The sequence below is a fragment of the Salmo trutta genome, chromosome 4 (assembly GCF_901001165.1).
Source record: "Salmo trutta chromosome 4, fSalTru1.1, whole genome shotgun sequence".
Lineage (NCBI taxonomy): Eukaryota > Metazoa > Chordata > Actinopteri > Salmoniformes > Salmonidae > Salmo > Salmo trutta.
In genome coordinates, this window is record NC_042960.1 from 36,137,190 (window position 1) to 36,159,497 (window position 22,308).

Here is a 22,308-nt window from a genome sequence, read left to right on the forward strand (position 1 = left end):
TATTGATTTGTTTGTTTCTCGTTCCAATGATTGATGATTGACAGTTACTGTAGTTGGTCATGTGCTCAGTCCAAATTGGCCTAGGTCAGTGAGTAAGCCACTTTTACAACCTCCAGCACTTTAACCTGTAGTCTATATAATTGTGGATAGGCTCAATAACATGCAACTGATCCCCACAAGCTTCAGTGCCTAGGATCTTAGACAACATAACCACTCGATTTTACAGGAAAGCATGATTGTTATTCGATATTCCATTATAGAGGCATTTAATCATGTGCTGGTGGAAATCGCGGGTCATGACCAATGATCTTCACAGCAGTCATGACCCATTGAGAACTGTTCCTAGTTTTGCCTATTTCAGGATCTGGACACTTCTAATAAGCCTATAAACTACATCAATAATTAGGTATGATATAAAAACGGAGCTCTGTCCACGGATCTATGAGCATGATGTGTCCTTTGAAACGCTCCAATGCGCTATCGAGCGTTTAAGACTTGACTCCTTCGGTCTCTGCTGGACTGCGTCACCTTCAGTGACAGTCCCGGAGAAAAGTACTTCACAGTTCGACAACCAAGTTGCAAAGGCTATTAGCCAATGGTTTACAATGTTTATTAATCAAAATATGTAGGCTACTACACCGTTACAATCAGTGCTTGATTTGTAAATTGGGAGGTGCATTGCATTTGCGTAGTGGAAAAAGGTGGAAAAAGTACCCAATTGTCATACTTGAGTAAAAGTAAAGATACCTTAATAGAAAATGACTCAAGTAAAAGTGAAAGTCACCCAGTAAAATACTACTAGGAAAATGTTTTATTTAATCAATTTTAGAGTAAGGCTGCAAGATAACAAAATGTGGAAAAAGTCAAGTGGTCTGAATTCTTCCTGAATCCACTGTAATTTCAAAAATAAACATTGTAAACCATAGCCCAGCATACCTCATTGCCAATTTGGTTTTCGATGTGTGAGGCACTTTTCCCCGGGACTGTCTGGAGGTGACAGTCCAGGAGAGACTGACGGATCAGGGCCTAGTTTCCCAGTTGAGATGTACAGTACCAGTCAAAAGTTTGGACACACCTCATTCAAAGGTGTTTCTTTATTTGTACTATTTTCTACATTGTAGAATAATAATGAAGACAATCAAAACTATGAAATAACACATATGAAATTCTGGACTAACCAAAAAAGTGTTAAACAAATCAAAATATATATTATATTTGAGATTCTTCAAAGTAGCCACCCTTTACCTTGAAGACAGCTTGAAGGCAAAAACCCTTGAATGAGTAATCGGCAGTTACTACATCCAAGTCAGTTACTACATCCATTTTTGGACTGATAAATTAATGATATGTACTCATTGATTGTTGAAGAATATAACTTATAAGTGCATCATGAGCTTAGTTCAACTGAACCCAAAATGTAAGCTTGTTTTACTCCAACGTTTGTAAACAAGAACAAGCTTATGTGCGCAGCGCTGACGTCACACTCAGAGCCCAACAAAAACCAGTAGGAGATTCAACCAAAAACAAATGAGGAAAAGTGTGATTTAGTGAATATTCATCAGTTTACTAACTCCTGTTACATTCACCCCTCCTGAATTTCACCAAAACTACCACACTTAAAATATATATACTTTAGCCTTTAACAGCACGAATAGTTAATGAGACAAATGACCCTTGACTAGACCAGCTTCTCTAAAGATCTCATCTTCAGTTTAGTTAAAAAAGGAGTTTAAAAGATTGATCAGGCCTCTAACCCTTCTAGAGCAATGTGGTGCAGCCTACACCACAGGACACTTGGTCTTTCAACTTTACATATACCTATTTTGTCTGATAAATCTAATCAATTCATGTTTGATAGAGAGACCTCAACATATTATATCCCTGTATTACCTTAGAACTTAAGCAACATGTCGTTAGGCCTGAGCTTTCCCTGACGACAACCCACAGATCCATCTAAAAGGTCTCTGAACCACGGACTCAATAAGGCAATTCACTGATCTAACCCCCCTTCCTGTTCTTGTTCGAACTGGACCCTAGGCAGCTACTGAGTCCAGTACGGGTAAGGGGGTCTAGACACTGTCATGACCAGTTGTCTGAGCTGTGAACAGGGCAAAAGTCAACACTGTCCAGGTCAATGACGGTGTCTGTCTCAGGTACAGCTGGAGAGGGATCTATTTCAAGAGATGTGACTGACTCAGGGGCAATACCCTTTCCAGGTTACTGACATCATCCATTTCCGGACTACCACAGGTAAGAGCACTTTCTCTTTCAGATCCATCATCCCGAGGCTCCTTGACAGGTGTGTACATGTGTACATCACTGTGTACATCACAGGCTCCCACTTGTCTGCCAGTTTCTTCTTACCCCTTCTTCCCTTTGTTTGCCAGTAACACTCAATCTCCTTTGTGGAGCGAGACCCCTTTTACCTTGTTGTTGTATTGTCTTGTCTGGTGTTGCTGTTCTTTGCAAATGTGTTGTGCAATTCCTGCTGCTTCGGTCAAGGTCGAGAGGAGTCTTAGAGTAAGTACTGAATTCTACCACAACAAGATCTTGGAGGACTGCCTTAAACATGACGTCAACTGGAAGCCTGGGGACACGGTGGATGGTTGCATTGTATACGAAAGTCAGTGTTTGGATCGGCTGAGGCCATTCTCGCTTGGTCCTCAGTGGTAATGCTCTGAGCATGTTCCCTAACGTTCTATTGAAGTGTTCAATCCCCACCGGCTAGGTACAAGGTTCTCATTAGCAGCTTTGAAATGTCCTTGTAGATAATGCTCTCCCATCAGGGGGCTTTGGCTTTGTAGGACCAACCCTGCCAGGCAGGCTCACAATCTTGACGGGGCAGTGCTGCTTAAGTGGGTCTATGACCACATTTATCTTTCTGATTTAGCTGCGTATAGACTACTTACAGTAGGCCCATAAAACAGATAAGGACTTCTCCTTAGTGTATGGGTCGCTCAGGTGGGTGTCTAGGGTATACGGTTGTTGACCATTCCATCATGATAGGACAGTTGATAAATAAATATTAATCATTTATTTTAAAACGTATATCCCATATCTGCACAAAATTGAAAGCTCTCTCTCACAACCCCTGCTCACAAACACACATGGGCTCTGGGATTTGCAACCCCTATTCTTTTTCACTCACTTAACTCCACACTTTTCCAAACACAAAAACACACACCCCACCTTCCATCACAATACATCTGCACATAATCACATACTGTGCCTTCTATGTCTTCTGTGTATTATCTCTACCATGTTGATTGAGTACTTTTTTGTTCCAGTTCCTTATATTTGAAGATGTATTATTTCACTAATTATCCTTTCATCTAACGCTGTCTTATCAATTTATGAAATACTATAAATGGAAAGTAAAACTAATTATTTTCCAACATTCCCTATCTAGAATGGTATAGTGTAGTTTATTTCTTTAACAATTGTTGCATTTTATTTATTTTCTATATATTGTTTAATAACAATCCCTACCATGGCTAGTATTGGGTGTAACATTATTCCCCTCCTCCATGGGAACTTTGTAATATTTAGAATATCCAGGGAGTAGTCTTTGTGGCTCTGAACATTTGGTTATCAATATACAGTTTATCGACTACGAGAGCTACACATTTCACTTTTAATCTATTTTCCTTGAAGATTGAGTACAGAACTTTGCTTCGTTATGCAATTTCCTTCAGGAACTGAACATTCATGCCTAATTTCGTGCCAGCGAGTCTTTTACCCAGCAAATTTGGCAACGATCAGGCAGTCATATCTCTGTCCTCTGTTGGATTTTGTCGACAGCTTCGCATGGGATCTGAAGTGCTGTAAGGAGGAACTCCCCAACTACGCCCCCAGGAACTTCTCCTTCATTCTCTTGGATACCAGTAAGTACCAGATTTTCTCTCATGGATCTAGTCTGTATGTCAAGTAAGGCTTCTCTTCTTTTTAAGTTCATTAACATCAGTTTCAATCTCATTGAGTGTCCCTTTTAGGTTGTTTGTTTCTTTCTCCAATGTCGCAGCTTTTTCGACACTCATCTCGAGGCTTGCCTTCAACTCCTTTATATCCTTACTGAATAATTCAAGTAGGCCCAGTTTGTCATTTAGCGATTTTAACAGATCGGTTTCCACCCTTACCATTCCCAGTGGTGAAAAGATGAAATTGTCTGTGTCCATCGAAGAGTTGCATTTTCTTTTCACGATCACTCTCTGTCATGTTTGGGTGTTGTTTTCGTAATATTTGTTGTTACATTTCTCTTGTCTTATGATTTGTTTTGTGTCATTATCCAGATTGAAGGTTATTACCCAGCAGTTTGTGAAGTGCTAATAACTTACCGATATTGAATATTACGTTTTTATCTTGAGGTGATCTACACTGCTGTGTTCAGTCCGCCATCTTACTTGGGACAAGTTCTTAAGTACCCGTAGAGCCATATACCTTTCCTGCACCACCTTTGAGCCCTCGTCTGTTCACCACGGCACCAACCACAGTCTTCATCCCTCCGAACACACTGTAACAGTCACATCTGCAGCTGATATAATTACAGACGGTACTGCCTCAGTGCACTCATCCACAGACCCCTCCATTGATAACATTTGTCCTGCCCGCTCACTTCCAGTTAGCTTTCTCAAAGCACTACCTCATGTACTTTGCCCTAATTCACTTCCATTTCTCCTCCTGTCTTCAGCTCACTTCGCTTACACTTTCTACCATTCTTCTTTAACAAACCATCTCCCTTTTTCCTGCAATTTTTAACTGACTCAAGCTTGTATCTTCCTCCCGTTCTCCCTTAGACCTCCTCTGCCTCTCTTTTCCCCTCCATTCCTCCTCCATATTCCAAGTATACGTCTCCTTATCATAATACTGCACTTCTCCTGACATATCTTGTTCTTGCTTTCTCAAGGGACGCCATTTAACTGGCTGTCACAATCTCCATACCATCAGCACAAACCCCTCCGGATGTAGTGCTCAACAGTGCATCCCACTTATAATGCAGCTGCTTTGTATTGATGTGACACTTTTCAATTTCAAACAAGCGCCCCCCCCAAACAAAAACACCACCCCTCAGTGGCTCTCTCCCTTTCCATGCAGGGTCGACCCCTAATCACACTCGCTGTGTTATGTAAAATATTATTACCAAGGAAGTTGACAAGGAAGTGAGTTTGTGTTTATACAGGACCTCCTACCCCGACCGTAAACCAATCATGTCAATGCGGAACTATATGTACCCCTCCGCATTGTTACAACATTTCGGAGCCGCACAGCGAGGCTACGCTATTGGATCACTCCCTCCATATGGAGTCGCCGATCACATTTTCAGATCAAGTATAAATTGGCTTAGTCGTTAAGGTTGTAAAAGTTCTGGAAGTGACAGTCTTAAAAACACAATATTTGAATAATCAAATCATTATCTAGTTTATCGTTATTTCCTTTAGAAAATAAAAACAAAACCGTTTATGTGTTGTTTGATTTCAGATTCAAATCAAATAAACGAGGAACGACTCTTTACTCGTTTTGTATCTTGTCATCTAATATGAAATATTAATTGGGCAAAAAGTACACAGACCTGTAACAAATTATCAAAATAATTTATTTTGATTCTAATTTGGCTCAAACTATTAGACCAACAGCTGGAGGCGTAGCAAGCCACACATCGATTGAGCTGCCACTGTCCGGTCTCCCTACATATGCCGCATTTAAAACAACTGGGTACCCGGAAAAAAATACCAGGTCAAATCATGACGTCAGTGATCTTCAGGTCGGAGCTATAGACAGAGGCCCGAGTTGGATGACTTTTCAAATCGATTTTTCCCAGTCGGAGCTAGTTTTTTCCCCGAGTTCCCAGTTATTTTGAACGCTCCGAAGTCGGAGATTTCCTAATTCCCCGTTGTTTTGAACGCGGCAATAACATGACCACCACTGTGCTGCTCCACAGCAAGCAACTGTAGAATTCAACATGGCTGCCTTGCACGATCAGTAAGGGAGTTATTTTCAAGTCAGAAGCGGATAGTTAGCGTTTCACTATCTAAATCCAGAGAGAAATACATTTTCGTAGCCTGGGCCTCTCAAGCAGACCGCGATGGCTCAGTGCGTACAGTCGGTGCAGGAATTCATCCAGGACTCGTTTGTCCCGATGGTGGCGGTCCTGTGCAGCGAAGATGCGGAGAAATTGACTCGTAAAAACAACCTGAATTTCTCGGAGCTGCTAAGGCCCTTCTGCCGGTTAACATCCGAAGGTAAGGGTTTTGACACACAACAACTAAACGTTTTTATGCTCAAGACCAACACATTACACAGGGACATCTTAAACCAAGCTATGTTTGCGGCATTGTGTGTTCACAATTGTTAACTAGTTAGCATTAGCATGATGTTGTCCTCCTAGCCAACTAAGCTAACGTTAGCCAATTGCATTTATCGCCGTCACTTTGCTGTGTCAAGTCAAGTGACAGGAAGGGCTAACCAGCAGTAGCATACGTGGTGTTGAAACAGGGGCCTTGTCTTGTTTCTTGAATGTGTCACACGATAGGGCCCACTGACACCCGAGATGTGTGCCAGTGTACGGCTGCAACCGCCTTGGGTGCATTTGTAGCGTTTGTTAGTTAAATTGCTTTCGTTTCAACGCAGCGGGGAAGAGGCCCAAGTCCATTAGGGCCGGGGATGGGAGGGACGACTTGGGAGTTAGCTAAGCTTCGCCCGTCATGTTAATTTAGCTAGTTAAATTGCTTAGACACCCTTCCTTGAAGTTGCAGCTATTTGCTTGCTAGTTAGCCAAATTCAGAGGTGTTTAGCCAGCTAACACAGTCGTCTCGTGTGACACTGCCACTGACTGAGCAACGCCCAACAACAACATTTGACATAACGTAGCTAGCAAGCTCGCTAACTGGCTAAACAAGATGGATTCTGAGACAGAAATAGACATTCAGTTGAACTTGGATTAAGCAGCCACTAGCCAGAGTGTCTTTGGCTAGAGTAGATGACGGTTGTATTCGTAATTCGGTTTAATGCTGGTTTACCACTGGCATTTAAAACGCCAGGTTACTCATAGCTTGGTTCCTCACTCATTATGTAATCTAGCTAGCTACCAACCCATATTCCTCCCGTAGGTATCATATCTTTGCAAGGGGCAAGGCCTACCAATCACGTCTAGTGTTTTATTTTTGCTATGGTTCAAGTGAAATTGGAAAACCGCCATGTTTTGCAAACAACAAGGCTCTAGGTTTTGATTATCAGGCTGTGATAAACTCACAGCCATAAGTGTCATTGCCCTATCATAACCCTAGTTGTCTAATAATGAGTCCTCTCATAGACACAATTTACATTAGATTAATCAAATGTATAATCTCCCCAAGAGAAGAAGAGAGGCAGGAAACAAGGAGTGGCAATTTCACAAAATTCCAGAGAATAAGCTCTTGGTGTGTGTTTAAATTCCAACACATTTAATCTCATTTCTGGAGGAATGTGTCCAGATTGTTGATGGGGCTGATTTGGAGGACATCACTGTGAAGAAGTGCCACAGTGTTTTCCGTAGAGCCCCAAAGTGGAGGGGTCATAATACCCTTAAAACCTAGCAGGGATTTTAGAAACACTTAAAATAAGGGCTGTGTTTCGTGTAGACTTACCCTGGCGTGACGTTTTGATAACCATTTAAATCTCTCTCGGGCAAGGTGACTTTCATCAATATATTCAGCTCTATTTACTCTGATTTGAAAATGCTAATTAGCATCAACGTAGACATCATGCCAAACTCGAAATCCCTGCAAGATCCTGCGTGTCATCTCTAGCTGACACCTTTGTTAAAAGCTATTGTGTCAGTGGCGACCAGTCATTCAGTGCAGGTGGGGCAGAACCACACTTGTTTTGAGCCCCACCTTTCTAGCCCTAAAAAATAAATCCTATTGTTTGCCATTTAAGGGTCACGCATCAGTTTGCAAACAATGTAAAACATATATTTTTTTGTGCAGAATTTTTGTTAAAAAAGCCGTATACTAACTTAATCATTTTTTTTGCTTAAGGCAGCTCCAAAATGCAGGTGTTTTAGCCTAGCTCAGTGCTTTCTGTAGTGGTGGGACAGCCAGCGGAAGATACGGAGCCTAGGGGTTTGTACTTTCTCTAGTTGTGCCGTGATTGGCTCAGTCTTCTGTCACTCATGGGGATACTATGTCATTGCCAAATCTAAGGGTAGAGCTCGAATATTCAAGCCCCTTGGGTGCTGCCATGGAGTTACATTAGAAGTGCCCTCAAGAAGGCACAAGGTGTAAATGTAAAATGTCATTGGCCACAGATAAAAGGACGTCAAATCACGTTATATCTATGTTATATCTATCATACTTTCAAAATCTTAGCTAGCAAGCTAGCAGTCATCATGAATCAAGTCAACAATCTACTGGCAAATCTTTTTTTTTAATCCTTTTCATATGAAGAGAAATTATAAATAAAACGTATCGGTACTCATCGGCCATTGGACATAAAAATTACACAAGTTGGAAATCACAAATTCAAAAATCAAATCAAAGTTGATTTGTCACGTGCACCGAATACAACAGGTGTAGTCCTTATAGTGAAATGCTTACTTACAGGCCCTAACCAACATTGCAATAAAATAAAAATAAAAATAGGTATTAGGTTAACAATAGATAAGTAAAGAAATAAAAACAACAGTAAAAAGACAGTGAAAAATAACAGTAGCAAGGTTATATACAGGCAGTGGTTAGTCAGGCTAGTTGAGGTAGTATGTACATGTAGGTATAGTTAAAGTGACTATGCATATATGATAAACAGAGAGTAGCAGTAGAGTAAAAGAGGGGTTGGTGGGTGGCGGACACAATGCAGATAGTCCGGGTAGCCAACGTGCGGGGGCACCGGTTAGTCAGGCTAATTGAGGTAGTATGTACATGAATGTATGGTTAAAGTGACTATGCATGTATGATAAACAGAGAGCAGCAGTGTAAAGAGGGGTTGGGGGGGCGGGACAATGCAAAAAGTCCGGGTAGCCATTTCCTTACCTGTTCAGGAGTCTTATGGCTTGGGGGTAAAAGTTCTTGAGAAGCCTTTTGGTCCTAGACTTGGCGTTCCGGTACCGCTTGCCATGTGGTAGTAGAGAGAACATTCTATGACTGGGGTGGCTGGGGTCTTTAACAATTTTTATGGCCTTCCTTTGACACCGCCTGGTGTAGCGGTCCTGGATGGCAGGCAGTTTAGCTCCAGTGATGTACTGGGCCGCACGCACTACCCTCTGTAGTGCCTTGCGGTCGGAGGCCGAGCAGTTGCCGTACCAGGCAGTGATGCAACCAGTCAGGATGCTCTCTATGTTGCATTTGTAGAATCTTTTGAGGATCTGAGGACCAATGACAAATCTTTTTAGTTTCCTGAGGGGGAGTAGGCTTTGTCATGCCCTCTTCGCGATTGTCTTGGTGCGTTTGGACCATTCTAGTTTGTTGGTGATGTGGACACCAAGGAACTTGAAGCTCTCAACCTGCTCCACGACAGCCCCGTCAATGAGAATGGGGGCGTGCTCGGTCCTCCTTTTCCTGTAGTCCACAATCATCTCCTTTGTCTTGATTATATGTTGAGGGATAGGTTGCTATTCTGGCACCACCCGGCTAGGTCTCTGACCTCCTCCCTATAGGCTGTCTTGTCGGTGATCAGGCCTACCACTGTTGTCATCTGCAAACGTAATGATGGTGTTGGAGTTGTGCCTGGCCAAACAGTCGTGGGTGAACAGGGAGTACATGAGGGGACTGAGCACACACCCCTGAGGGGCTCCAGTGTTGAGGATTAGCGTGGCCGAGGGTGTTGTGGTGTTGAATGCTGAGCTGTAGTCATTGAATAGCATTCTCAATTAAGTGTTCCTTTTGTCCAGGTGGGAAAGGGCAGTGTGGAGTACAATAGAGATTGTATCATCTGTGGATCTGTTCGGGCGGTATGCAAGTTGGAGTTGGTCTAGGGTTTCTGGGACAATGGTGTCGATGTGAGCCATGACCAACCTTTCAAAGCACTTCATGGCTTCAGCCGTGAGTGCTACGGGTCTGTAGTCATTTAGGCCTGCATGAGAGCTGATGCTCTCATGCATGCCTGTGTTGCTTGCCTCGATTCGAGCATAGAAGTAATTTAGCTCGTCTGGTAGGCTCGTGTCAATGGGCAGCTTGCAGTTGTTTCCCTTTTGTGGTCTGTAATAGTTTGCCACATAAGACAAGCGTCGGAGACGGTGTAGTACGATTCACGCTTAGCCCTGTTTTGGCGCTTTGCCTGCTTGATGGTTTGTCGGAGGGCATAGCAGGATTTCTTATAAGCCTCTGGGTTAGAGTCCCGCACCTTTAAAGCGGCAGCTCTACCCTTTAGCTCAGTGTGAATGTTGCCTGTCATCCATGGCTTCTGGTTGGGGTATGTACGTTCAGTCACTGTGGGGACGACGTTCTCGATGCACTTATTGATAAAGCCAGTGACTGATGTGGTGTTCTCCTCAATGCCATCGGAAGTATCCCAGAACATGTTCCAGTCTGTGGTAGCAAAACAGTCCTGTAGTTTAGCATCTGCTTAATCTGGCCACTTTTTTTATAGACCGAGTCTCTGGTGCTTCCTGCTTAAATTTTTCCTTGTAAGCAGGAATCAGAAGGATAGAATTGTGGTCAGATTTACCAAATGGAGGGAGAGGGAGAGCTTTGTATGCGTCTCTGTGTGTGGAGTACAGGTGATCTAGAAATGTTTTTTCCCTTTGGTTGCGTATTTAACATGTTGATAGAAATTTGGTAGAACTGATTTAAATTTCCCTGCATTAAAATCTCCGGCCACTAGCAGCTCCACCTCTGGGTGAGCGGTTTCCTGTTTGCTTATTTCCTTATACAGCTGACTGAGTGCAGTCTTAGTGCCAGCGTCTGTGGTGGTAAATAAACAGCCATGACAAGTTTGGCTGAGAACTCTCTTGGCAAATAGTGTGGTCTACAGTTTATCATAAGATACTCTACTTCAGGCAAGCAAAATCTAGAGACTTCCTTATATTTCGTGCACCGGTCTGCTCCAGACAGACTGCCCCCCCCCCCCCCGTCTTACCGGAGTGTGCTCTTCTATCTTGCCGGTGCAGCGTATATCCCGCTAGCTGAATATCCATGTCATCGTTCAGGTTCAGCCACTATTCCGTGAAACATAAGATGTTACAGTTTCTGATGTCCTGTTGGTAGGATATTCGTGATCGTACCTCGTCTAATTTATTGTCCAGTGATTGCACGTTGGCAAGTAATATTGACAGTAATGGCAGCTTTGCCACTTGCTGTCTGCGGATCCTTACGAGGCACCCCGCTCTGTGTCCTCTGTACCTGTGTGTGTCTTTATCTTGCAAATGACAGGCATGTTGGCCTTGTCGGGTGTTTGAAGTAAATCCTGTGCGTCCTGCTTGTCAAAAAAAATCAATCTTACTCTAATCCTAGGTGAGTGATCGCTGTCCTGATATCCAGAAGATCTTTTTTCCCGTAAGATACGGTTTCAGAAACATTATGTATAAAACAAGTTAACTTGTTGGCAGCAAAGCTGCCATTACTGTCAATATTACTTGCCAACGTGCAAAAAACCAACATAATAGCACAATTGGTTAGGTGCCCGTAAAACTGCTGCCATTTCTACCGGCGCCATTCTACTACTAAAAATGAGTGGTTTGGAAGGAATCAGTGGCTAACTGCAAGCATTGCAAAGCAATCACTAGCCTTCTATTCATTAGAGTGGATGTGTGGTCCAAGTCTGGATTTAAGGGTCTCTCTTCCAAGCTTAAAAGGATCAACATTGGCCATGGTGTCAATCCAGCATGACTTCTGCTGCGCTCAAAATAACTGGGAAATCTGATTTGAGTGACTTCCATTCAACTGGGAACTCTGGGGGGTCTAACGTTTTGAACCGTCATCCAACTTGAATTGCAAGTTGGGAACTCGGGTCTCTTTCTAGAGCTCCGACCTGAAGATCACTGACGTCATCATAATTTGACCTTGTTTTTTTCCGAGTTCCCAGTTGTCTTGAAAGCACCATAAATCTAGAGAATGACAGAATTTGACGACAAAGTTTGCCACGAAGGACCGCCGTGTCACATTCCATAACATCCAAAAATGTATTGTATGCTTCTGCATAAAATATGTAATATGCGAGGGAGCTATGTATATTGTAGCTAAGAAAGTAATACTAAGTGTATGTTGTGTAGTAAGCTGTTAGTAGCCCATGTGCCTCACCCTAATAATTTGGTCCCGTTTCCCTTCCTAATTTCACCTACTGTTCTGACTTGGTGGTGCACATGTGGCCTGTTTTTAGAGAAATTTCATCTTCTTATATTCAGAGCTTTCATTGTCTGCTTATATGCCCCCTTTATTTATCCTACGGTTCTGACTTAATGTACAGGGAGAATACTGTAAGAACGGCACATGTTCAGAATTCTGTCGCTGTACATTTCAAAAGTGCTGAACAAATGGTTATATTCACTACGTCCATCCTAGCTCGCTCGTTAATGTCTTAGACGAAATTACGGATTGACTCTTATCCGCTCGTCGTCCTCTTATGCCATAGTTTGTACATCTCAATGGTCAGTTGGAACTAGAGGTTGACCGATTTAACCGGAATGGCGGAGTAATTAGGGCCGATTCAAGTTTTCATAACAATCGGTATTTGCCATTTTTGGGTACCGATTATGGCCGATTTATATTGCAATCCACGAGGAGACTGCGTGGCAGGCTGACCACCTGTTACGTGAGTGCAGGCAGCAAGGAGCCATGGTAAGTTGCTAGCTAGCATTAAACTTATCTTTTAAAAAACAATCGATCTTAACATAATTAACTACACACGGTTGATGATATTACTAGCTTAACTAGTTTGTCTTGCGGTGCATTTAATCAATGCGGTGCCTGAAATTGTCACTTCTCTTGCGTTCAGTGTAAGCAGACTCAGGGTATATGCAGCAGTTTGGGTCATCTGGCTCTTTGCGAACTGTGTGAAGACCATTTCTTCCTAACAAAGACCGTAATTAATTTTCCAGAATTGTACATTATTATGACATAACGTTGAATGTGTAACAGCAATATTTAGACTTAAGGTTGCCACCCGTTCGATAAAATACGTAACGGTTCTGTATTTCACTGAAAGAATAACTTTTTTATTTTATTTTTTTATTATAGTTTCTGGATTTGACCATATTAATGACCTAAGGCTTGTATTTCTGTGTGTTTATATTATAATTAAGTCTATGATTTGATAGAGCAGTCTGACTGAGCGGTGGTAGGCAGCAGCAGGCTCATAAGCATTCATTCAAACCGCACTTTTCTCCGTTTGCTTGAAGCACAGCACTGTTTATGACTTCAAGCCTATCAACTCCCGAGATTAGGCTGGCAATACTATAGTGCCTATAAGAACATCCAATAGTCAAAGGTCTATGAAATACAAATGGTATAGTGTGAAATAGTCCTATAATAACTACAACCTAAAACTTCTTAACTGGAAATGTTGAAGACTCATGTTAAAAGGAACCACCAGCTTTCATATGTTCTGAGCAAGGAACTTAAACGTTAGCTTTTTTACATGTCACAATATTGCACTTTTACTTCTCCAACACTGTTTTTGCATTATTTAAACCAAATTGAGCACGTTTAATTATTTATTTGAGACTAAGTAAATGTTATATTAAGTTAAAATAAGTTTTCATTATTCATTCAGTATTGTTGTAATTGTCATTATTACAAATATATATTAACTTTTTTATCGGAATTGGCTTTTTTTGGTCTTCCAATAATCGGTATCGGCGTTGAAAAATCATCTGTTGACCTCTAGTAGAAACCACGTTTGTTTAAGCAAGTCAGCCATATCAGCAATGTATTTTTTTAAAAGCCATTAAATGAGGCTCAATGAACTTTTTCGCTGCCAGAAAGGCTCTGCTGATAGCCAGGTGTAGCAGTGGTAAGGTGTTGGGACTGCTATTGGGACCGCTTTATGTAGACTCTAACAGGGTGTGGGCACCGTTTGTCACTGTGATAGTGCAACTAATGTGTTTCGTGTTGTGGTATGGGTTTGCTGGCATGCATCTAAAACATTTTTTATTTACTTTGCCCCACCAAGATTTACATGCTAATTGCCACTTAAAACAGCCCTTATTTTAAGTGTTTCTGAAATCCCCTATGGGGAATAACAATTAGAACCATTTCCCTGTTTGACCCCTAGATTTTATGGGTATTATGACTCATACTGTGGTACTCTATTTGCGCCGGCTGTCGGTTCGACTCATTTTCGGCTACATTTTCCACTAAGCTACTTTTCAGTTTAGTTACAATTCGCTAGTCCCTCGTGCCCTCTCCCGCTTGAATGAATGATATGCATCTTCTAGCGATCTATTGATTGGATGGGCGCCTGTCAGTCACAAAGCGAGCGATGACAGGGAAACACAGCAGAGAGGAAGAGTGAGGTTTCTCTTCTGCCAACAATCTGTCCAAAAATAAGCCCAATGGGCTGATTTTGGTCAGTGTGTGTGCACAAATCCACCAATTTGTGTAGGCGTTTGCAATGATGATAAATGGAAAGGCTTTCCTAAAAACCTTCTCAATGAAATGTTAACTACAAATTAGCCGATGCTTACCTGGCAGAATGATATCATGATTATTTTCATCAATCCAGTGGGTATTTGCTTTGCAAACTCTACCATCACATGTGAGCTACAAAAATACTGCTAAACAGCCTCTTGCTAGGTACACACTTGAATTAAAGGGTAACTACAGGTAAAAATCTAAATTTACCAGATTTTTTCCCCAAGACCTCAAAAGTGGTTTGATGTGGTTTAAGCATTGTTTTGGACTTAACATCCCTTTTTTTAAATTGTATTTTTCTATTAAAAAGTGTGATTTTGAGAGGGAAAACCAATGTAGGCTATTTACTTCCTTTTTCTGTTTTAATAAATGGCATCTTTTGAAACAAATATTGTAGCAATTCATATCTTGCATTAAATAAGATTAACTGAAGAAAGAGGGGAGAAAAACGACTATTTTTATGTTCAAATGTGGGTGGGGTTAAATGTGGAATGCCTGGTCAAGTGCACTGCCAACACTTCATGTCCTTTCAAAGAGGTCACCATTCTAACTTATCTATGAATTAATATATTAATTGTTGCCCAAAACCTTGCCACAGTGCCAAAGGTAAGATTTCTCAATTTCTGCATAATATTTAGTGTGTATTGACAAATGAATGAACTGCTTTTACTGTAACTGTTTCGCTCACTGATATATCTTAGCTAACAATTGTTAATCTTATTAAATTATGCTATACAGCCAAAACGACTATCTATTGCTAGACTAGAGATATGCCCTAGCTATAGTTAGTCATTGGTTGCACATCTAACTAGCTGGAATGAAGCAAGGGTATGAATAGTAGACATGCAAGTGTATCCATTCACTGTTTACAACAGGTTTTCAGCTACCCAGACCTGTCTGATCAGCCTGATGGGGTGCCGTCGGTTTGTCCAGTTTACACCTGTGCTAATCTGTGTGTGTATAGCAATGGAATTAAACATCCAACCAATGCATCAAGTGTCGTGCTGTAGGTCCACCACACACCCAAAGGGTTGTGGGGTCCTGTCCAGAAACAACCCCTAGACATAGACACTTGTTGAGATCTGAGACAATTGGACACGTGTAAGCAAAATTCCACCAAGCCTATCAGAGGGTAAAATATGAATAGTTGTCATAATTGCTTCGTCTGTCCTTGGGAGAATCTCAATTGTATTTCCTTGATTCGTTGCATCCTCTCTCCTCCTCAAAACCCATTGAATGAGAAGGTCAGAGTTTCCTCCCCTCTCAACTTCTTATCCAATGGGTTTTGAGAAGGAGAGAGGATGTGAGGAATGAAGGAAATGCAGTTGAGATTCTCTCTCCCCTTGTTTCCACCATTCATCACCTCCTCATAGCACATGGGAGAGGGAAGGTTCCTCCCCTTAGGCCCCAATTCACTTTCAAGTAGAGGCAAGTTATGGAGGAAACATGGACAAAGGAAGCAAGAATGTGATGTCTAGTTTTCTCACACACACACACGCGCTGCTTGAAGTGTTTACTGATTATTTGGATTTATTTAACTAGGCAAGTCAGTTAAGATCAAATTCTTATTTACAATGACGGCCAAACCCGGACGACACTGGGCCAATTTTGCGCCGTCCTATGGGACTCCCAAGCCTGGATTCGAACCAGGGACTGTAGTGATGCCTCTTGCACTGAGATGCGGTGCCTTAGACTGCTGCACCAAGTTATAATTTAATTATTGGTTATTATTGTCAATGTTTTTTTTGTTGTTGACAGAACCCATTGTATTATATGAACTAAAGAAATGCTGTTTTTCTTTTGCATTCTTCTGGGAGGTTTAGCATGGCTGGAAATGATAGAGAAGTTGACTATTTGAAGCACAAATAGACCAGGCTACTAGGCATGACAAAAACAGTGTCCATGTGACATTTTGAATGTTTGTTTTGTTGTTGCTAGGAGTTATGGCCTCATTGTGCCTATCGAGACTCTTATTCCGGTAACTACACATGTGAAGCTGCAAGAAAATCCTATTTAAATCTGTCATACCTTTTTGAAATGTTGACCTTGATGTTACACATTTGCCTATTTACGGATAGAAATACCTATTTCACATAGAATAAAGGCATTAGAATGTACCAGAGGCTGCCACAAATATAGCTCCTTCTGCATTAAACATCACACTGGATGCAAGCCTCCCTGGACCCCCCTGGGCTAGGGGCACTGGCTGGCTACTCTTTCTATTTGCTTGAGGTGGTATTTTAAGTGTTTCTTTGGGGGGGGGGGGGGGGAGGTGGTGTGTTGTTTTCTCCAAATTATGCATTGGCCACATACGAGTATAAGACTAGTCAATAACTTTATTTGGGTATGAGTTAACAGAATATGAAGTTTTTAAAAGTGAGATTTTACCGGACAGTTACTTTAAAATCTGACTGACTATATACAGTGGCAAGAGAAAGTATGTGAACCTCTTGGAAATACCTGGATTTCTGCATAAATTGGTTATAAGATTCGAAATGATCTTCATCTAAGTGACAACAATAGACAAACGTAGTGCGCTTAAGCTGACACAGCAATTATTGTATTTTTCTTGTCTATATTGAATACATAATTTAAACATTCACAGTGTAGGTTGGAAAAAGTATGTGAGCCCCTAGGCTAATGACTTCTCCAAAAGCTAATTGGAGCCAGGAGTCAGCTAACCTGGAGTCCAATCAGAGAGACGAGATTGGAGATGTTGGTTAGAGCAGCCTGATGCCTCATTGCCTGATGCCTCGAACAAAAGATATCTCAGAAGACCAAATATTAAGAATTGTTGACTTGCATAAAGTTGGTAAGTGTTACAAAATTATCTCTAAAAGCCTTGATGTTCATCAGTCCACGGTAAGACAAATTGTCTGAAAATGGAGAAAGTTGAGCACTGTTGCTACTTTCCCTTGGAGTGGCCATCCTTCAAAGTTGACGGCAAGAGCACAGTGCAGAATGCTCAATGAGGTTAAGAAGAATCCTAGAGTGTCAGCTAAAGACACAGAAATCTCTGGAACACGTACACATCTCTGTTGACGAGTCTACGATACGTAAAACACTAAACAAGATTGGTGTCCATGGGAGGACACCACGGAAGAAGACACTGCTGTCCAAAAAAACATTGCTGTACGGCTGAAGTTTGCAAAAGTGCACCTGAATGTTCCACAGCACTACTGGCAAAATATTCTGTGGACAGATGAAACTACAGTTGTTGTTTGGAAGGAACACAACACTGTGTGGAGGAAAAAAGGCACAGCACACCAACATCAACCTCATCTCAACTCTGAAGTATGGCGGAGGGAGCATCATGGTTTGGGGCTGCTTTGCTGCCTCAGGGCCTGGACAGCTTGCTATCATCGACAGAAAAATGAATTCCCAAGTTTATCAAGACAGCCTTACATTCTCCTGTAAAATATCTGTCCGCCAATTGAAGCTCAACAGAAGTTGGGTGATGCAACAGAACAATGACCCAAAACATAGAAGTTAATCAACAACAGAATGGCTTCAACAGAAGAAAATACGCCTTCTGGAGTGGCCCAGTCAGATTCCTGACCTCAACCCGATTGAGATGCTGTGGCATGACCTCGAGAGCAATTCACACCAGACATCCTAAGAATATTGCTGAACTGAAACAGTTTTGTAAAGAGGAATGGTCTAAAATTCCTCGTGTCCATTGTGCAGGTCTGGTCCACAACTACAGAAAACATTTGGTTGAGGTTATTGCTGCCAAAGGAGGGTCACCCAGTTATTAAATCCAATGGTTCACATACTTTTCCCACCCTGCACTGTGAATGTTTACACGGTGTGTTCAATAAAGACATGAAAATGTTTAATTGTTTATTAGTTTAAGCAGACTGTGTTTTTCTATTGTTCTGACCTAGATGAAGATCAGATCCAATTTTATGACCAATTTATGCAGAAATTCTGGTATTTCCAAAGGGTTCACATACTTTCTCTTGCCACTGTGTTTCAGCATGTTCGATGGGATCAATTTTAAACAATACGTTGTTTTGATGCAAGATCACTGATTGTAGACTACATTGACTGTATATCTCAAACACACTTTCTGTCTCGTAGGTCACATGAGGGACCCCAACAACCAGGTGCAGGTGGTGAAGAACCTTCGCATCAGCGTCAACAATGTGGTGACACGCCCTTCTGTCCCTGCCTCCGGCGTCCCTGGCCATGCCCACCGACGGCTGCTCAGCGAGGTGGTGTTGACATGCCAACCGGCTGAGGGTGGTGTTGCCAATGTCATTACTGCTGGCGACTATGACCTCAATATTAGTGGTGAGTATATCGAGAAGTGGGGATGAGGGTGGGTTTAGAAGCGGGAGAGAGGGCAAGAGATGGACTGAGCAACATGGAATGGCAAAAAAAGAGGTGGTCTTGAGAGTGAAAGGGAGAGAAGACATGGGGTACATTCGATTAGTTGCAGTGGTTTCAGAAAGTATTCACAGCCCTTGACTTTTTCCACATTTTGTTGTTACAAGTTGGGATTTAATTGCCTTTTTTTGTCAACGATCTACACAAAATACTCATGTCAAGGTGGAAGGAAAATTATAACATTTGTAAAAATAAAATCTTCATTACATAACTATTCAACACCCCTGAGTCAATACATGTTAGAATCACCTTTGGCAATGATAACAACCAAGTTTTTCTGGGTCTCTAAGAGCTTTTCACACCTGGATTGTGCAACATTTGCCTATTTATTATTTTCTAAATTCATCAAGTTCTGTCAAATTGCTTGTTGATCATCGCTGGACAACCATTTTCAGGTTTTGCCATAGATTTTCAAGTAGATTCAAGTCAACTGTAACTCGGCAACTCGGGAACATTCACGGTGTTCTTGGTCAGCAACTCCAGTGCAGATTTGGCCTTGTGTTTTAGGTTATTGTCCTGCTGAAAAGTGAATTCATCTCGCAGTTTCTGGTGGAATGCAGACTGAACCAGGTTTTCCTCTAGAATATTTGCCTGTGCCTAGCTCCATTCTGTTTATTTTTATCCTGAAAAACAACCTAGTTCTTAACTCCGCTAGCGGAACGCCTCACCAATATCCAATGGTAGAGCGTGGCGCGAAATACAAAAACCTTAAAAATGCTATAACTTCAATTTCTCAAACATATGACTATTTTACACCATTTGAAAGATAAGACTCGTTAATCCAACCACATTGTCCGATTTCAAAAAGGCTTTACAGCGAAAGCAAAACATTAGATTATGTCAGGAGAGTACCCAGCCAAAAATAATCACACAGCCATTTTCAAAGCAAGCATATATGTCACAAAAACCCAAAGCGCAGCTAAATGCAGCACTAACCTTTGATCTTCATCAGATGACTCTCCTAGGACATTATGTTATACAATACATGCATGTTTTGTTCAATCAAGTTCATATTTATATCAAAAAACAGCTTTTTACATTAGCATGTGATGTTCAGAATTTACTAAATTACTCATCATAAACGTTGACAAAATACCTAACAATTATTTTAAGAATTATAGATACAGAACTCCTTTATGCAATCGCTATGTCCGATTTTAAAATAGCTTTTCGGCGAAAGCACATTTTGCAATATTTTGAGTACATAGCTCAGCCATCACAGGCTAGCTATTCAGACACCCGCCAACTTCGGGGCTCACTAAACTCACAATTTTTCTAATAGTAATTCTATTACCTTAGGACTTCTATTTCAACAACAAATGTTGTTTTTGTTCCAAATAATCCATAGTTATATCCAAATACCTCCGTTTTGTTCGTGCGTTCAGGTCACTATCCAGAGGGTAACGCGCGAGCGCATTTCGTGACAAAAAATTTCAAAATGTTACTTTACCGTACTTAGAAGTATGTCAAACGCTGTTTAAAATACATTTTTATGCTATTTTTCTCGTAAAATAGCGATAATATTCCAACCGGACAATGTTGTATTCATTCAAAGAGGGAAAGAAAAAAATGGCGGTCTCGTGAACGCGCATCTCCAGTCTCCCTGTCACCAGGCAGACCACTGACAAACTGAGCTGCTGTTATCTGCCCAGAGACAGGAGACTCGTCAATCCGGTTTCTGAAGGCTTTAGAGAGCCAATGGAAGCCTTAGAAAGTGTCACGTAACAGCACAGATACTGTAATTTTGATAGAGATGCAACAGAAAGACTACAAATTGTCAGACAGGCCACTTCCTGCTTGGAATCTTCTCAGGTTTTTGCCTGCCATATGAGTTCTGTTATACTCAGACACCATTCAAACAGTTTTAGAAACTTTGGAGTGTTTTCTATCCAAATCTACTAATAACATGCATATTCTCGTTTCTGGGCAAGAGTAGTAACCAGTTTAAATCGGGTAAGTTTTTTTTATCCGGCCGTGAAAATACTGCCCCCTATCCCAGACAGGTTAACGATTACAAGCATACCTGTAACATGATGCAGTCACCACTATACTTGACAGTATGGAGAGTGGTACTCTGTATTGTGTTGTATTGGATTTGCCCCAAACATAACACTTTGTATTCAGGAGAAAATTGCTAAGCCACATTTTTTTGAATATTTCTATGCTGTACAGGCTTCCTCCGTTTCATTGTCAATTAGGTTAGTGTTGTGGAGTAACTACGATGTTGTTGATCCATCCTCAGTTTTCTCCTTTCACATCCATTAAATGTAAATGTTTTAAAGTCACTATTGGCCTCATGGTGAAATCCCTGAGTTGTTGTTTTCCTTCCTCTCCAGCAACTGAGGGTTAGGGTAGTGACTGGGTATATTTTTATTTTTTGAATAAAAAAATAAATAATTGGAGGTTGATCAGCTTTAATATTGTGGACAGAAGGCTGCTTCTGTCAATGTAATTGTTTGCATTTCCAATCCCCCATATGAAATGCTTACAAGCCCTTAACCTGCAGTGCAGTTCAAGAAGAGTTAAGAAAATATTTACCAAGTAGACTAAAATATAAAAAGTAACACAATAAGAATAACAATGAGGTTATATATAGGGGGCACCAGTAACGAGTCAGTGTGCGGGGGTACAGGTCAGTTGAAGTAATTTGTACATGTAGGTGGGGGTGAAGTGACTATGCATAGATGATAAACAGTGAGTAGCAGCAGTGTACAAATGGGGTGGGGGGGTCAATGTAAGTTGTCCGGTGGCGATTTTTATTAATTGCTCAGCAGTCTTATGACTTGGGGGTAGAAGCTGTTGAGGAGCCTCTTGGTCCTAGACCTAGCGCTCTGGTACCGCTTGCCGTGTGGTAGCAGAGAAAACCGTGTATAACTTATGTGACTGGAGTCTCTGACAATTTTATGGGCTTTCCTCTTACACCGCCTACTATATAGGTCCTGGATGGCAGGAAGCTTGGCCCCAATGATGTACTGGGCCGTTTGCACTACCCTCTGTAGTGCCTTAAGGTCAGATGCCGAGCAGCTGCCATACCAGGTGGTGATGTAACTGGTCACGATGCTCTCGATGGTGCAGCTGTAGAAACTTTTGCGTTTCTGAGGACCCATGCCAAATCATTTCAGTCTCCTGAGGGGGAAAAGGTTTTGTCGTGCCCTCTTCGTGACTGTCTTTGTATGTTTGGACAATGATAGTTCGTTGGTGATGTCGATACCAAGGAACTTGAAACTCTCAACCCGCTCCACTACAGCCCCGTCGATGAGAATGGGGGCCTGTTCGGCCCGCCTTTTCCTGTAGTCCGCGATCAGCTCCTTAGTCTTGCTCACATTGAGGGAGAGGTTGTTGTCCTGGCACCACACTGCCAGTTGTCTGACCTTCTCCC

At 41.7% G+C, this 22,308-nt stretch overlaps 1 protein-coding gene across 3 annotated transcripts in view; it reads left to right on the top strand.

Annotated features, from left to right (window-relative positions):
• Positions 1 to 5,761: 5,761 nt before the first annotated feature.
• Positions 5,762 to 22,308, top strand: part of LOC115192302 (trafficking protein particle complex subunit 8) — a 95,332-nt gene continuing 78,785 nt past the window's right edge. For 2 of the 3 annotated variants that reach the window (XM_029750635.1, XM_029750637.1), the window contains exons 1-2: positions 5,762 to 6,236; positions 18,621 to 18,833. In XM_029750635.1, the coding sequence (XP_029606495.1) occupies positions 6,080 to 6,236; positions 18,621 to 18,833 (370 nt within the window). In that variant the 5' untranslated portion in view covers positions 5,762 to 6,079. The remainder of the gene's footprint in view (positions 6,237 to 18,620; positions 18,834 to 22,308) is intronic. The other variant, XM_029750636.1, reaches the window with a different exon arrangement.